This window comes from Arvicanthis niloticus, chromosome 11 (assembly GCF_011762505.2).
Source record: "Arvicanthis niloticus isolate mArvNil1 chromosome 11, mArvNil1.pat.X, whole genome shotgun sequence".
Classification (NCBI taxonomy): Eukaryota; Metazoa; Chordata; class Mammalia; order Rodentia; family Muridae; genus Arvicanthis; species Arvicanthis niloticus.
This window is the reverse complement of record NC_047668.1, coordinates 79,224,344-79,241,982: the sequence shown is the minus strand read 5'-3', so window position 1 is coordinate 79,241,982 and position 17,639 is coordinate 79,224,344. Positions and strand designations below refer to the sequence as shown.

General features: G+C 44.2%; 1 protein-coding gene across 3 annotated transcripts; it reads right to left on the bottom strand.

Annotated features, from left to right (window-relative positions):
* Positions 1 to 9,755: 9,755 nt before the first annotated feature.
* Positions 9,756 to 17,409, bottom strand: Mcfd2 (multiple coagulation factor deficiency 2, ER cargo receptor complex subunit). 3 transcript variants are annotated; one of them, XM_076942470.1, is made up of 5 exons: positions 16,918 to 17,216; positions 14,207 to 14,436; positions 13,143 to 13,299; positions 12,189 to 12,348; positions 9,756 to 11,111 (listed from the first exon to the last, which is right to left on the bottom strand). In XM_076942470.1, exons 3-5 carry the CDS (start codon positions 13,286 to 13,288, stop codon positions 10,980 to 10,982), a joined length of 438 nt encoding a protein of 145 aa, XP_076798585.1. In that variant the 5' UTR covers positions 13,289 to 13,299; positions 14,207 to 14,436; positions 16,918 to 17,216; the 3' UTR covers positions 9,756 to 10,979. The 3 variants fall into 3 exon arrangements, with proteins under 3 accessions (XP_076798585.1, XP_034369731.1, XP_076798586.1); XM_034513840.2 differs by lacking the exons at positions 14,207 to 14,436; positions 16,918 to 17,216 and adding an exon at positions 17,256 to 17,409; XM_076942471.1 differs by lacking the exon at positions 14,207 to 14,436 and having other exon boundaries at positions 16,918 to 17,183.
* Positions 17,410 to 17,639: the final 230 nt, after the last annotated feature.

The window sequence follows — 17,639 nt, the reverse complement described above, 5'->3', positions numbered from 1 at the left end:
AATTTAGCAACTCAGGACCAAGTAGAAGTTTGTACACCAAAGGCAGACAGGCTAGATGTGTTGAGATAGCAGGTTTCACAACCTATATAAGCCTGTAATCTCAACATTTGGGAGGTAGAAGGATTGCCATGAATTGAGACCAGCCCTAAAGAGCAGGACTCTGTATTAAAAAAATTACTGAGACAATACTGAGACGATGTGTTTTGTGAGTGTTTGTGTATATTGTGTGTTGTATATTCTTTCTTTGTTCTGTAATTTAGTGTTTTGAATATTATGTGATAGGATGATTTTCTTTTCTAGCCCAGTCTATTTGATGTTCTGTAAGCTTCTTGTGCATTTATGGCCATCCCTTATTTAGGTTAGGGAAGTTTTTGTCGTGATTTTGTTGAAGATGATTTCTGGCCCTTTGAGCTGGCATTCTTCACCTTATATTCCTATTACTCTTAAGTTTGACCTTTTCATTTTGTGCTGAATTTCATGAATATTTTGGGTTAGGAACATTTGACACTTTGTATTTTCTTTGTCTGGTGTATCACTATCTTCTATGGTATCTTCTATGCCTGAGATTTTCTCTTCTATCTCTTGTATTCTGTTGGTGATGCTTGCATCCTTATTGTTTCTACTTTCATGTTTAGTTCTTGAAACATTTTGTTCAATTGCTTTAGTGGCTTGATTGTATTTTCCTGTATGTCTTTAAGGGGTTTGTTTCTTCATTAAGTGCTTCTACCTGTTTGCCTCTATTTTTCTGTATTTTTTTAAAGGGAATTCTGTATATCCTCCTTAAAGATCTCTATAATCTTCATGAGATAGGATTTTTAGGTCATTATCTTGTTGTTAAAATATCTGGATCTAAGGTATCCAGAGATTGTTGTTGTGGGAGAACTGGGTTCTCATGTTGCCAAATTGCATTTGGGTTCTGTCTCTTATGATCTTGGACTTGCCTCTGGCCTTCTGGTTCTCTCTGTTAAGTAGCCTGGGTGTTATTGAATAGAACAGGCCTCCTTGGAGGGAGGTAGAGCTATGTGATCTAAATTAGAGCTGGTCTCCTTCAAGGCAGGCAGTGTTGTCTCTGGTTAGTGTGTGTCTGGTTTGAACAGGCTTCCTGTGTCCCTGGTTGCTGCAGACATCCTGTGCCCTTGTTGGTTGTGGAGCTCCTGGGAGGCTTACAGATTGTAGTGTTTGGGCATGTATCAGGCCAGTAATTCAGCCTGGGAGGGGAAGTGGGCTGGCATGAAAGTTGAGCTCAGGGGTTTAGGGTGGGAGAAGTAGGCCTGTGTCATCTGAGCCCTATGGTTATCCCAGCAAGTGTGGGTATTTGTGTGAGATTTTTACCTGTGTCTTCAGTTCCTGCAAACCTTTGGGAGGCAAGCAGGCTGAAGCGTTTGTGCAGGTATCAGGCTCAGGCATTTTATTAATTGAATTTACCTCATTTCAGATAATTTAGGTTTTTTTTCAAGTTGACATAAAACTATCCATCATAATTGATGTTGAAAAATCCCACCCCTAAGCCCATCTTCAGTAACCTAGAGACACTGGCATAGCATCACCAGGTCTCCAAAATGACACACTTTTCCTCTGCCATCAAGAGTTGTTTATTCTCCTTATGTGCATGAGTTATAACCCTCCCCCCCCCAAAAAAAAAAAAAAAAAAAACAGTGTCTTTTGTTATGTCCCTTTTCCTGTTTCATCCTCTCAGAGGCAGCCTCCACATGCATGACCCCCCACATCCAATAAGCCTTGTTACTGTAATATTTTTAAAAGGCTATTTCTTGAGCCAACTATCTAAGTGGCGGTGGCTCTGCTTAGCTCTGTTTCCTGGCCAGAGGCCACATGTGTGCCACAGCTAGAAATGGCCAGCTAGAAATGGCCGGCTCTGCATCCATGAGACGCCAGCATCAGAGACAGGTGGCTCAACCAATCTCCCACGCTGTCTCCACAAGGCTGGGCTGAGCCCAAACCATCCCACCATCCTGGTAGAAATGAGACTTTAATGTTTAAAGATTATCCAATAGCTTTATATATTTGGTAATACTCAATTAACAAGATGCCCACACAATTAGAGGTGTTTCCTTTTCTTTCTTTTTTCTATTTTACTGCAGTCTTTTTTTATTGGATATTATATTTACGTTTCAGATTATATCCCCTTACCCCATTGCCCCCCCACCCAGGAACCCCCATCTCATCCCCCCTTCTCCTGCTTCTATGAGGATGTGCTCCCACCTACAGCCCCACTCCCACCTTCCCACCCTCTAATTCCCCCCACTCGGTGTCCAGCCTTCATGGGACCAAGATTCTCCTTTCCCACCTATGCTTGACATGGCCATTCTCCCATACTTATACAAATGGAGTCATGGGTCCCTCCCTATGTGATCCCAAGCTGGTGGTTTAGACCCTGGGGAGCTCTGGATGGTTGGTATTGTTGCTCTCCTCATAGGGCAAAAAACTCTTTCAGCTCCTTCAGTCTTCTCTCCAACTCCTCCATTGGAAACCCCTTAATGGTTAGCTGTGAGCATCCTGCTCTGAATATGTAAGACTCTGGAAGACCTCTAAGGAGACAGCTATATCAGGCTTTTATCAGCATGCACTTTCTGACATCCACATCAGTGTCTACCTTTGGTAACTGCACATGGGGTGGATACCCAGGTGGAATGGTCTCCAGACGGCCCCTCCTTCAGTTTCTGTCCCACATTTTGTCTCCATATTTGCTCCCTTGAGTATTTTGTTACCCCTTTTAAGTAGGACCGAGGCACCCACACTTGGTCTTCCTTCTTCATGAGCTTCATGTGGTCTGTGAGTTGAATCTTGGCTATTTCAAGCTTTGGGGCTAATATCCACTTATCAGTGAGTAAATACCATGTGTGTTCTTCTGTGATTGGGTTACCTCACTTAGGATGATATTTTCTAGTTCCATCCATTTGCCTAAGAATTTCTAGAATTCATTATTTTTAATAGCTGAGTAATACTCTATTGTGTAAATGTACCACATTTTTGTATCCATTTCTCTGTTGAAGGACATCTGGGTTCTTTCCAGCTTCTGGCTATTATAAATAAGGCTGCTATGAACATAGTGGAGCATATGTCCTTGATATATCTTGGAGCATCTTGTAGGTATATGCCCAGGAGTGGTATAGCTGGGTCCTCAGGTAATGCTATATCCAATTTTCTGAGGAACCACCAGACTGAATTCCAGAGTGGTTGTACCAGCTTCATTGTACCAACAATGAAGAAGTGTTCCTCTTTCTTCACATCCTCAACAGCATCTACTACCATTTGAGTTTTTGATCTTATCCATTCTGATTGGTGTGAGGTAGTATCTCAGGGTTGTTTTGATTTGCATTTCCCTGGTGACTAAGGATGTTGAGCATTTCTTAAGGTGCTTCTCAGCCACTTGAATTTCCTCAGTTGAGAATTCTTTGTTTAGCTTTGTACCCCATTTTTAACAGGGTTATTTGGTTGTCTGGAGTCTAGTTTCTCGAGTTCTTTGTATATATTGGATATTAGTCCTCTATCAGATGTAGGAATGGTAATGATCTTTTCCCAATCTGTTGGTTGCCATTTTGTCCTATTGACAGTGTTCTTTGCCTTACAAAAGCTTTGCAATTTTACGAGGTCCCATTTGTCAATTCTTGATCTTAAAGCATAAGCCATTGGTGTTCTGTTCAGAACTTTTACCCTGTACCTAGGTATTTGAGGGTCTTTCCCACCTTCTCTTCTATTAGTTTCAGTATATCTGGTTTTCTGTGAAGGTCCTTTATCCACTTGGACTTGAGCTTTGTGCAAAGGGATAAGAATGGATTGATTTGCATTCTTCTACATGCTGACTTCCAGTTGAACCAGCACCATTTGTTGAAAATGCTGTCCTTTTCCCACTGAATGGTTTTAGCTCCTTTGTCAAAGATCAAGTGACCATAGGTATGTGGGTTCATTTCTGGATTTTCAATTCTATTCCATTGATCTTCCTGCCTGTCTCTGTAACAATACTATGCAGTTTTTTAACATTATTGCTCTGTAGTACAGTTTGAGGTCAGGGATGGTTATTCCCCCAGAAGTTCTTTTATTGTTGAGAATAGGTCTCCTTATCCTGGGTTTTTTGTTATTCCAAATGAATTTGCAAATTGCTCTTTCTGTCTCTATGAAGAATTGATTTGGAATTTTGATGAGGATTGCATTGAACCTGTAGATTGCTTTTGACAAGATGGCCATTTTTACTAAGTTAATCCTGCCAATCCAGGAGCATGGGAGATCTTTCCATCTTCTGAGATCTTCTTTGATTTCTTTCTTCAGAGACTTGAAGTTTTTGTGATGCAGATCATTCACTTGCTTGGTTAGATTTACTCCAAGATATTTTATATTATTTGTGACTATTGTGAAAGGTGTCATTTCCCTAATTTCTTTCTCAGCCTGTTTATCCTTTGAGTAGAGGAAGGCTACTGATTTGTTTGAGTTGATTTTTTATCCAGGCACTTTGCTGAAGTTGTTTATCAGGTTTAGGAGTTCTCTGGTGGAAGTTTTAGGGTCACTTAAGTATACTATCATAACATCTGCAAATAGTGAAATTTTGACTTCTTACTTTCCTATTTGTATCCCTTTGACTTTCTTTTGTTGCCTAATTGCTCTGGCTAGGACTTCCAGTACTATATTGAATAGGTAGGGTGAGAGTGGGCAGCCTTGTCTAATCCCTGATCTTAGTGGGATTGCTTCAAGTATCTCCCCATTTAATTTGATGTTGGCTACTGGCTTGCTGTATATTGCTTTTACTATGTTTAGGTGTGGGCCTTGAATTTCTGATCTTTTGAAGACTTTTAACATGAAGGGATGCTGAATTTTGTCAAATGCTTTCTAAGCATCTAGTGAGATGATCATGTGGTTTTTTCTTTGAGTTTGTTATATAGTGAATTACACTGATGAATTTCCAAATATTAATCCTTCCTTGAATTCCTGGGATATAGCCTACTTGATCATGATGTGTTCTTGGATTCAGTTTTCGAGAATTTCATTGAGTATTTTTACATCATATTCATAAGAGGGATGGGTCTGAAGTTCTCTTTCCTTGTTGGGTCTTTGTGAGGTTTAGGTATGAGTGTAATTGTAGCTTCATAGAATGATTTGGGTAGTGTTCCTTCTGTTTCTATATTGTAGAATAGTTTGAAGAGAATTGGTGTTAGGTCTTCTTTGAAGGTCTGATAGAATTTTGCACTAAAATCATCTGGTCCCGGACTTTTTTGGTGGGGAGACTTTTAATGACTGCTTCTATTTCTTTAGGGGTTATGCGACTGTTTAGATGTTTTATCTGCTCCTGATTCAATTTTGGTACCTGGTATCTGTCTAGAAAATTGTCCATTTCATCCAGATTTTCCAATTTTGTTGAGTATAGGCCTTTGTAGTAGGATCTGATGACTTTTTTAATTCCCTCAATTTTTGTTGTTATGTCTCCTTTTTCAGTTCTGATTTTATTAATTTGGATACTGTCTCTGTGCCCTTTGGTTAGTCTCACTAAGGGTTTTTCTATCTTGTTGATTTTCTCAAAGAACCAGCTGCTGGTTTTGTTGATGTTTTGTATAGTTCTTTCTGTTTCTACTTGGTTGATTTCAGCCCTGAGTTTGATTATTTCCTGCCGTCTACTCCTCTTGGGTGTATTTGCTTCTTTTTGTTCTAAAGCTTTCAGGTGTGCTGTCAAGTTGTTCGTGTATGCTGTCTCCAGTTTCTTTTTGTAGGCACTTAGAGCTATGAGTTTTCCTCTTCGTATTGCTTTCATGGAGTCCCACAAGTTTTGGTATGATGTGTCCTAATTTTCATTAAACTCTAAAAAGTCTTTAATTTCTTTCTTTATTTCTTCCTTGACCAAGTCATCATTGAGTAGAGTGTTGTTCAGTTTCCACGTGTATGTGGGCTTTCCAATGTTTTTGCCATTATTAAAGACCAGACTTAGTCCGTGGTGGTCTGATAGGGTACAAGGGATTATTTCAATCTTTTTGTATCTGTTGAGGCCTGTTTTGTGACCAATTATATGGTCTATTTTGGAGACAGTATCATGAGGTGCTGAGAAAAAAGTATATTCTTTTGTTTTAGGATGAAATGTTCTATAGAAATCAGTTAAATCCATTTGGTTCATAACTTATGTTAATTTCACTGTCTCTGTTTAGTTTCTGTTTCCATGATCTCTCCATTGCTGAGGGTGGGGTGTTGAAGTCCCCCACTATTATTGTGTGAGGTGCAATGTATGCTTTGAGCTTTAGTAAAGTTTCTTTTATGTATGTGGGTGCCCTTGCATTTGGGGCATAGATATTCAGAATTGAGAGCTTATCTTGGTAAATTTTTCCTTTGATGAGTATGAAGTGACCTTCCTTATCTTTTCTGATAACTGTTGGTTGAAAGTCAATTTTATTTGATATTAGAATGGCTATTCCAGCTTGTTTCTTGGGACCATTTGCTTGGAAGATTGTTTTCCATCCTTTTACTCGAGTTAGTGTCTGTCTTTGTCACAAAGGTGCATTTCCTGTATGCAGCAAAATTCTGGGTCCTGTTTATGTATCCAGTCATAGTCTATGTCTTCTTATTGGAGAACTGAGTCCATTGATATTAAGAGATATTAAGGAAAAATGATTGTTGCTTCCTGTTATTTTTGTTTTTAGAGGTAGAATTATGTTTGTGTAACTATCTTCTTTTGGGGTTATTAGAAGATTACTTCCTTGCTTTTTCTAGGTTGTAGTTTTTCTCCTTGTGTTGTAATTTTCCATCAATTATCCTTTGAAGTGCTAGATTTGTGGGAAGTTATTGTGTAAATTTGGTTTTGTCATGGAATATCTCGGTTTCTCCATCAATAGTGATTGAGAGTTTTGCTGGGTATAGTAGTCTGGGCTGGCATTTGTGTTCTCTTAGGGTCTGTATGATATCAGTCCAAGATCTTCTGGCTTTTATAGTCTCTGGTGAGAAGGCTGGTGTAAGTCTGATAGGTCTGCCTTTGTATATTACTTGACTTTTTTCCCTTGCTGCTTTTAGTATTTTTTCTTTGTTTTGTACATTTGATGTTTTGATTATTATGTGACAGGAGGTATTTCTTTTCTGATCTAGTCTGTTTGGAGTTCTGTGGGCTTCTTGTATATTCATGGACATCTCTTTCTTTAGGTTAGGGAAGTTTTCCTCTATAATTTTGTTGAAGATATTTACTGGCCCTTTAAATTGGGAATCTTCATCCTCATCTATACCTATTATCCTTAGGTTTGGGCTTCTCGTTGTGTCCTGGATTTCCTGGATGTTTTGGGTCAGGAACTTTTTGCATTTTGCATTTTCTTTGACAGTTGTGTCAATGTTTTCCATGGTATCTTCTGCATATGAGATTCTCTCTTCTATCTCTTGTATTCTGTTGGTGATGCTTGCGTCTATGGCTCTTGATCTCTTTCCTAAGTTTTCTATCTCCAGGGTAGTCTCCCTTTGAGATTTCTTTATTGTTTCTACTTCCATTTTTAAATCCTGGATGGTTTTGTTTAATTCCCTCACCTATTTGTGTGGTTTGTTTGGTTTTTTTTTTTTGTTTGTTTTGTTTTTTTTGTTTGTTTTGTTTTGTTTTGTTTTGTTTGCAGTTCTTTAAGGGATTTTTGTATTTCCTCTTTAAGAGCTTCTACCTGTTTACCTGTGTTCTCCTATATTTCTTTAAGAGAGTTATTTATGTCTTTCTTAAAGTCCTCTATTATCCTCATGAGAAGTAATTTTAATTCTGAATCCTGCTTTTCCAGTGTGATGGGGTGTCCAGGTCTTGCTATGGTGGGAGAACTGGATTCTGATGATGCCAGGTAACTTTGGTTTCTGTTGTTTACATTTGTGCACTTGCCTTTCACTATCTGGTTAACTCTAGTGCTACCTGCACTCACTGTCTCTAACTGGAGCCTGTCTTTCCAGTTGTCTTGCTTGTGTCAGAACTCCTCAGGGTCCAGACGTCTCTGTGATCCTGTGATCCTGTGATCCTGTGATCCTGTGATCCTGTGATCCTGTGATCCTGTGATCCTGTGATCCTGTGATCCTGTGATCCTGAGCTCCAGCTGAGTAGAGTGGCTCCTCTAGGATTTCTCAGAATATGGTGTCTTCACAGGAGCAGACCAGCTTAGAGGTGTTTCCTAATATCTAACTGTATAAGTTTTTTTCCCAGGACTATTTACTCTCAATACATGTATGGTCCTCCATGGCGCCTACATTTCTGCTCTTAGCTCTTCTTCCTCCTCTTCCTCCCCCTCCTCCTCCTCCTCCCTTTTCCTTCCTTTATTTGTTCCTCCCAACTCCTCCCACATTACTGAGTTTATTGTAAAATATACAGCTACAGAGCTGCTGGCCTGAAACCTAAACTCAGCTCCTCCCAGATCCTTGCACCAGGCTGCCTCTCCCGGGCACATCTCCATTCTACAGATAAGGCAGTGTGCACAGCTGTCCCTGGAACATTCACAGGCAGAGAGTGTCAAGCCTTGCCTAGGAGATGTGAGGGGTGTATAAAGTGACAAAGTGTCCTGAATGTCCCAGACATTCTCCCATCAGGAAAGGCAAGCAGGGACAGGGCCATGGAGGTGACATGAAGAATTGACAACAATCGAAGAAGGGTCCCACCTCTTTTGCTTAACAATCCAATTCTATCTTTGAAGGGCCTTCTCTTTGTCCTTGCTGACTCCCAGGCTGCCAGACAGTAAGGTTCCTTCAGTTCTGAGTCCACTGCCAATATCCTTTCAAGGAGTTCTGCATGAAGGGCCAGGCCACAGTCTAAGGGACTTTGGGCTAGGAGGAATAATCTTTATTAACAGGCAGAAGGAAGTGTGTCCTTTTCAGAATGCCACAGAGACTCCTCTGACACTTGGACCAGGGAGCACTCCAATAATGTGATCTATAACTAAGTCACCAGACTCAAGGGGAAACTATTTGCCTACCCTAAAAAGTACTGTCACTACCAGCTGGAGAAGATTCAAAAAGGAGTTCATTCACAAGGATAAAAAAAACACGCTCAAGGTAAAGGGATTCTGAATACAGAGAATCCCCTCTGAAAAATGGAACAGTGTGGGTCCTCGTTCCAGAGGGCGTCCCATGAAGATCTTCGGCCTGGCCGGGTGCAGGACTTAGGGCCAAGGGGGTAGAGTGCAAGCAGGGAGGGGGATTTGCCTCTGCTCTCTGCCATTGCCATTCAGTTACTCCCAGATGCTGCACCTGTCTTGCTGCACTGAGTTGGTCCAGGCTAGCTAGCAAGGAGGGGAGGGTCTTGAAGGTGCTTCAGGAGAGCAAATCTCTTCCCAGGTGTTACAGCTCTTGCAACAGAAACTCTTGGACACCAGAATGATTCTCGCACACCTTTACTTCTCCAGAATAGGGCCCTTTTATACAGTTTTGGGGTGGGTCAGGGTCTGGCAACAGATAACACCTATTGGCTTAGTCTGAGAGCTTGGAGATACTTCATCTACATGTGGGAGAGCCTGAGGCACTGTTCCAACATGACTGATGGCCATAGACCTCTCTGTGGGAGGGGCTGTGGAGGGTTGAAGCTGAGTGAAGGGAACCAGGAGCCCAGGAGCAAAGCCGAACACCTTCCATCCCATTAGGGTCCAGGGTTTGAGGCCTGTGCTCGACCAGGCACCCAGCTGCCTCTCACAGCCCATTGCCCCACAGAAGAGAGTCCGGTGAACTATATCACAGCTTCTGGGAGAAAGGCAGATATAAATCCTGGTACTGATCCAAACCTTCAGGTGGCATGGGAAGGTTTTGTGGGAGACAGAGTCAACAGCTGCTTACTTTTTCATCTGTTTTATTGTCAGATAGCCAGAGTTCATTATATAAATCTTTCAAAGTAATAAGATATTACAAGAATAGCTTACAAGTCAGCTCTTATTGCACAAATACTTGACACAGAAAACTGTCTTACAAGAATACTTTAATAAAGAAAATAAGTCTCTATACATCTTAGAGCAGATTTGATTCAATTTCTGATCCTGCCATCATTCTGGATTCTTTTACAGTATGTCTATGATGTCTCACAAAGCAAAGTATAACCTGTGGCTGCTTCTCTTTCAGCTACTACTGAGGTTCACAACGCTAAAGGGCTTTAGGTTTCCTTTTCTAATCTTCCCTGAAATTAAAAGAATTCTCATATTCAGGTTTGAAGAGGTAATTTTACAAACATTCCTTCAAAACTTGGACGAGGTCAGCCACCACTCTTAGTGACTGATCTTTTTGGGTCTCACTCAGGCTAGACCAGCCGATAGTTTAAACCTGTGATATCAAGTTCATAATCTATGAAGGGAGCCCTGGGAGCAAGGATAAAATAGAATGATCAGGAAAGCTCAAACAGTGGATAGTGATTAGAGAACATACCCAATTCAAGGTTTCTCTCAGGGTGTGGCAGTAGTTGTATAAGATCCTGTAGATCTAAAAAAAAGGCTACTTATTTAGGCCAGTGGTGCTTCATTTCAAAAATGCCAGTGGGCAAGGAATTTTAGACTCTGCATCTGGTTGGACTCAATGGGTAGCATCCTTCTTCTGCTGTGGCTTTACTATATGACACAGTATGCCTGGGGAACAGAATTCTAACCACATCTGCCTAGAGACAGGACCCACCAAGGAAAGCATGTGGCTTCCATGCTCTCCCTCCAACTGTTACTGCAGTGTGTCCACTTGGCAAAGCAGACTGTCTTTACTTTTCAGGTAGCATGAATTAACATTAAGAAATTTGAGTGGCATTCTACAGTCAGGTTCCTGAGAGCTTGGGAATACCCACCGCCCTTCTGAAGGTCTGCATCCAGCTATTGTCCAACAAATTTAAATCCACGTAGGGCCTGAGGCCTGTTGCACTTATCTCCGTATTCCTTGTGGCTTTTTTTCACCCAGTCTAATGGACTGCCACAGGCTCTAACCAAAGTGCTGCAGCAGTCGGCGGAAATAAGTTGTTTCGCATTACCAGACATGTTTATCACATTAGCAAGGGTCACATGTGCATAAAGTAAAGGGCCAGCCGTCTACTGCAGTGACTTTGCAAACTCAGCATAGTCGATGTAGCCGTCATTGTTCTTGTCGTCATCTCTCAGGACGCCATCTATGATGCTGATGAGTTCATCCTCACTCATGGCTGGGGCCTGCTCATTCCCCTCCTACCAAGAGGCACACGAGAGAGTGAGGGGCAGAATTACAGAGGACATTAGCAACCACCTAAAAGGGCCACTTATCTACACGCCTTCGAGGTAGTATGCACCACTTCTAGGAACCCAGACTCACATCAGACAGTGTCAATTCATAAAACTCCAAGTGAGAAACTACATATGCCAGTTACAGAGAGATGCAATGAAAACAGGTCCTTGCTTTTTTGCCTAAATAATTACTGTTTATTACTGTTTAGTTACAAGGTAATGCATAGTCACTGCAGAAAGCTGGGTCTGGATTACAAAGAACTGTTTGTCAGAGTCTGTGACTTACACACCCATCATAAGGAAAGAGCTCACTGCCTGTATCTTCCACAGGGCCAGCCCACCCACAATTTGCCTAAGAAAATGGGATCACGGCCCAGTTCTAGAGGCTGCTGTAGGAGGGCTGTACCGGTGACAAAGCTCTGGCCATTCCTGTGGCAACTAGCTCTTTCTTGTCCCATCCCCCACCCTTATGTTCCACATCTCATGACCACACTGCCACTCCCGTGCCAGAACTTCTGGATTTAAACTCCTCTCTGACACTAGTCTCACCTCCGCACCAGATCCACTCTGGTGAAAACTTGTTGAGCTTCCTCTCACTCTCCGCCTCCACCAGGCAGAGGAGTGTCTACCCCTGCTGACTCAGGTGGACATGGAGCCCCGAGACATCTCTACTTGACCATACCTTGGAACACCAGGAGACACCTCACAGTATGACACAACCCCCAACTACTTCCAAAGCTCTGTCCCTTGGTCCTAGAGTCGCCCTTCTCAGATGAAATGATGGCTTTCCTGTGCTCTACACTGAGCTTGGCTTGTGTTTTTAGGCTGGACCCTCAAACTCCAGCTGTAGTAGCAATGTCGAGCCTTGGGCCAACCAGGCTCAGCGTCTCTGGGGTGAGGGTGGGTTGGTGGGATACGGGGACAGATTAATGCTAACGGGAAAGAAGCTCAGCAGCTCTGCTGAGGCGTGAGCACAGCACAGCACAGCTTACCAACGTGGGCACCATCTACCCAGATGCCCAACCGACCTCCCTGACCTACCTCCTTGTGTACATGAGTGATGGCTGTTGAGAGCTCTAGGCCGTCAAGCAAACTGTTGCCATCATAATCATGCATTTTGAAATAATAGAGCTGTAGTTCCTGGGAGGACATCTCCATCTCTGGCTGGCTGATGACACCTTCCAGATGCTCCATGATGTGCCTGAAAACCAACAGTCAGACTATGTCAAAACCTAGAAAGGCTTTGAAACAGTGCACAGTCAAAAACACAGCACACAGCCAGGGCCACCAAAGGGGCAGGGCCACAGCACACACAGCACAGCAGGCCACCTAGTGGCCTAGTGGACTGAGGCACCTTCTCTTTACTGTTACTGTTAGAACTTGGTTACAATACTTTTTGAACTACCAATTTAAATAAAGATTAGGACAGGCATAATGGCACATGCCTCTATTCCTACTACTTGGGAGGCAGAGGCAGATGCATCTCTTTGAGTTCAAGGATTGGTCTATATAGCAAGTTCCAGATCAGTGAGAGTACCTACTGAGACCTTGTCTCAAACAAACAAACACACACACATATACACACACATACACACACACCACACACACACACACACACACACACACACACACAAATAATAAAGCCAAATGTGAATCTTACTGGCCAAGAAAGACTCAGTATTGGAATGCGTCACTAAAGGAGAGTCTTGTCATAATCAAGAAACCATAATCATATTCTGGATTCTGTTACTATGCGTGTTGGGTGGGGATAGAAGTCTAAATTCTGACAATTAAGTCACTGTTTAGGCTTCAAGAGCCTCTACCTGTGAGATAATGAAGACATCTCACTATCAGGAGTCCCGAGGGATAATAAAAACACTGAAAACTGTTCAGGAGCCCTATAAATTGACAGAAAGGGAAGAAGGGTAGGGGTGACCTGTGAGCTATAGCTGCAGATGGCGGGGAGGCAGAACCCTGACCCAACTGAATACATACTCTTGGTCGTGCACTGTGCTCTTATCCAGGCCCATGCTGCCATGAGGAACACCAGCCCCATGCTCCTGGGCCCTTGCACCTGGAGCACAGCAGGCCCAGAGCAGGACACACAGGAAGGGAGCTGTGAGCAGCTGCAGAGATGCCATGCTTCCGGTACCTGGGTGGTGGGAAACACAAGGTGAAGGCACAGCCCCAGAGCTAGCAATGTGTCTGGGAATCCTGGGAGGCTGTGAGCTGCAGACAAGGGCACTGTTTAACAAGGTGTTGGATTTGTAAGACTGGGAGTGACCGACCCTTTTACTTGTCTGTTATTTCAAAATGTCCATTCTACCTGGATGTGGTGGAACCACCCCTTAAGCCCAGCACTTGGGACGCAGGGGTCAGTGAATCTCTGTGAATCTGGGGCCAGCCTGGTCTACATGTGTATGGAAGCCATGTTGGCTTGAGGTGTCTTACTCAGTTGATTTGTACTTTATATATTAAGGCAGGGTCTCTGGCTGAACCCCAAGCTAGCTGACTCAGCTAGTCTAGCTGGTGACCTTGCCTCTAACCCTCATCTCTGTCCTTCTCTTCCCCCCAAGCACTGAGATTATTGGCAGCTACCACAAATACCTGACACTTATATGGGTACTGGGTATCTGAACTCCAGTCCTCAGTTCACCCACTGGGCCAGTCAGGGCTACCTAATGAAATCCTATCTAAAAAAGCAAACAAACAAACAAACAAACCAAAAAACAAAACAAGCAGAAAACCTACTATAAATGATTTTTTCCATATTAAGTATCTAATCCCTCCCATAATTCTGTTCTAATAATAAGTGGCAGTTTCTAACTAACTCTTATCTCCAGATAATTCAAGAGAGTCAGAAACCATACTTCCAACTTAAGAAGTTAGCATCTAGACGCAGCCAACGCTACTGTACCCAGAACAGTGCTTACTATGCTGACTTCACTTAACCCAGGCCAGAGCATAACAACTTGTTCTGAGCCCACATCTTAAGAGTATGGGGATAGGAAGGACCAGAAAGGGGATCCAGTCCTCCCCAACCCCTCAGACTCAATTACCTTCAGCGTCTTCTCCAGGCAACTCACTGTTTATCCTCTTGGCTTTTTGTTGTTTTACTGTTTTAAAACAAGCTGTCGCTATATAACTCACACTGGCTTAAACTACTGTCGTCTACATTCACCTCCCAAGTGCTGGGATGCAGGGATGTGCTACCAGGCTTAACTCCCAGCAAGGTCCCCTGCGTCTGGCTTACATGTTCTTCCAGTGTATTTGGTTCCTGGCTTCTGGTCTGGAATAGGAAGACATTCTCAGTTTAGGGCACCTGCCTGGTATCTAGACTACTGGTTTGCAGCTTGTGTACCCCGTGGGTCATGGTCCTTGGTGGACTAGAGGGATAACCACAGATTGTCTTGTTTAACTGCTCTCTGTTTATATATTGAAAGGCAAGGTCTACAGCCTGCAGCTACATCCTGACGTCAGTATAACTGAGGGGAGGACCTTGGAGCTGTCTACTAGAAAGCTGAGTGGTCACTGACTCCATAGCTCCTTTTCCTCTAGCAACATGGTCGGCTCCAGCCGAGATGTGTACGTATGGGATGTTTTCAACCGACACGATAGCAGACATTGACCAAGTAGCTGATAAACACAGGCACTGCGAGTTCAGGTTATCCTCTTTTCAGTATAAAAGCCAAGAACCTCTGAGCTTGCCGTGGCACGTTCCCAACCATGAAAGCACAATAAATACCAGACCCAGTAAATCAGAAGGAAGATCCCACAAAGCACTATGATGACAAGAGGCAGTGACTGTCACTTGTCAGATTAAACTGTTCCCAATCAGAAGGAAAAACAGAGTACTCCATCCTGCCCAAAGAATATATTGCATCATCCACACAAACTACTTAGTTCAAGGGCATGGGCACCACGTGGCCTGGAAGATAAGCCCAGGGGTTCCTTGGTTCACTAGCCTTCAGGAAATGGCACAGGCCAAGCTAGAGAAAAATCCAACTAAGGAAGAGAGTGACAACTGATTTTCCTGTTCTAAAGACAGGCAGACTCCCATGTACAGAGGCTCATTTTGATGGGTCTGGAGTCTTAGAAACTTGACTATCTTATGTCCTCCTATAAATGGTTTATTTATAGGTTAGCACAATTATTTATATACTCTTGACTGAAAGACTCTTCTTCATCATTTGAAGGTCACCTTCAACAGAATGAGAAACTCTGGGAGAAACAGCAACGAAAGAGGAAAAGGATATTGCTAAGCCCAACAGACTATCACCAATCACCCTGGGGATCAGTGGGGTACGATCTGCTGCAACCAGAGTGGGCTGTAGAAAACAATCCGTGCCCTAGCATTCACCACAAGAAACAGCATGACTCTGACAGGGCAATGCTGACTCCAACAAGGTTCCTCTCACTGCTCTGGAGGACTCGGTTGCCACTGACTGTCCAGTCAATCCTTCTAGGCCCGGTTCAAATGTGACCTAAAGACTCTTGCGGCTAACACCCCTCGCTTCCTAGTCTGTTGCTTCCTTCCTATCTTTTCCTCTTTCCAAAGGCCAGGACCTGTGTTCTCTCATTTGTGAGCTAAACAATGCTGAGATGGCTTAGGACAACTGCTCAGAGTAGAGTAAGATGAGACATGGCACAGCACTTAGTCACTCTTTATCTCAGAGGCCCTGGCCTAAGGCTGAGCTCTCCCTTTGGAGCCCAGCTCCATGGAAGGACCTGGCCCACCCTTCCCTCCCACTGTGTCATTATTCCTATCAGGGAGTGAGCTTTCCTCCTAGCAGCTGTTGTCAGCCTTTTTCTAAGTCAGAGCCTCTTAGTTAGGAATTTACATTCAAAGCAGTCACATTTGGCAACACCCAGATATCCAGAGCCAATGCCAAGGAAAACCGACTAGTACTTCCTAATTCTGGTCCTCTCCATGCTCTTGAAGTAAAACCAACCAGTAAATCTCCAGGTTAAAGAAACCTCTACATGGGCTGAGGTTGAGAACTTGCCCTGAACAGGCTGGTATTTAATAGTTTGATACATCTGTTCATTGATGGATGGGGGGTGGGGGGTAACATGCTACCTTATAACTGACACTTAACAGCCTAGTACCATAGGAGGAACAGAACTGTGAAGGTTGTGAGAACAGTCGGACTCTTCTCTCACACAGGACAGCCTCATTCAAAACACAGGCCACTAAAGAGGCATGCAAAGGGGTATCACATAAAGCCCATCCACAGAAAGCATGAGAAGAAATATTTCAACCAAAAACAAAGTGTGCCCCTCCATAGACAGAACATGTGGCAGTGAACATCTAAACTCAGAAATGACCTGGGAGGAGGGACAGCTCTTGAGTGTACTACAAAGACAGTGAGTTACAACAGACACTGCAGGGTGGAAGAGCTTGGAAAGGCGATGAGAATCCACAGAAGGAGCAGGGAATGGGGCAGGGCTAGCTGAGCATAAGAGATTTGTTTTAAGAGCTCCTGTCTCTAGCTCCCTTGTATTGGACACGTTGAAGAGGGTCAGGAAATATCAAAGGAGAAGAAAGGAGAACTGATTGCTAAGGCAAGGTGTCTAGAAAAGTGAGAGTTCTGAACAGGTTCAATTAATTTGATGAGTGTAGGTGAGCATGATTCCCAGGACTCTGGTTTTGGCATATGTGTGGACGGATGGAGGTGCCATGCCCCAGAAAGGGAAAACAAGAGAAACTAGCATCCCTTGTCTACCTAACCTCCCAGGCTACTAGCCAACCCCGCCAAGACAACAGGACCTGTGGGTCTGCCTGGAGGAAGACGGAGGAGCCAGGAGCAGGAGTAACGCCTGCGGCCCGCGTGCTCCCAGGCCAACCGGGATCCGTGTCCAGCTCATACAGCTGGCCCTACAGCCTGGTACTGAGACAGCAGCGCGGGGCTCAGCCCGACAGACACGTCTGGCCCCGAAACCCTCTCGGAAGACAGGCTGCCTCCGTGGACCACAGGTCCCGGTATGTTCGAATGGTCGGCATCCTCCACCCCGTAGCCCAGGCCTCCCAACCCAAGCCCCTGGTCCTGGATCCGCCGAACGACCTCTGCCCCGAGGGTCAGGCCTCCGGCCCGCGGGTTCGCTCACCTTGATAATCACCGAAGCAGTCGCGAAGCGAAGCACTCCAGCGTGAACCTTGTCAGCTGCCGTCCCCCGGACGCTTTCACTCCGCACGCCGAACCCGCCCCTCGCCCAGCCGCGCAGGCGCACAACCTCCTGCCCGCCCACCGGCGCCGTCGGCCCCGCCCCCTGCGCGGCCTGTTCCTGTGAGTCCACGTGTACCTTGTGGCAGGCGTGGCCAGACCCGTCTCCCGAGGGCTACACCTAGTTGCTTGGGCCTTGGGGGGGGGGGGGAGTCAAAGCGGCGTGTGAGTTGCTAGGCAACCCTGAAGCCCCCGGGACTTGGCTTGACGTGGGTTGTGGACTGCAGGATCCGGAGGAGATGGACTCCCAAGCTGGCCAGCCTCGCCT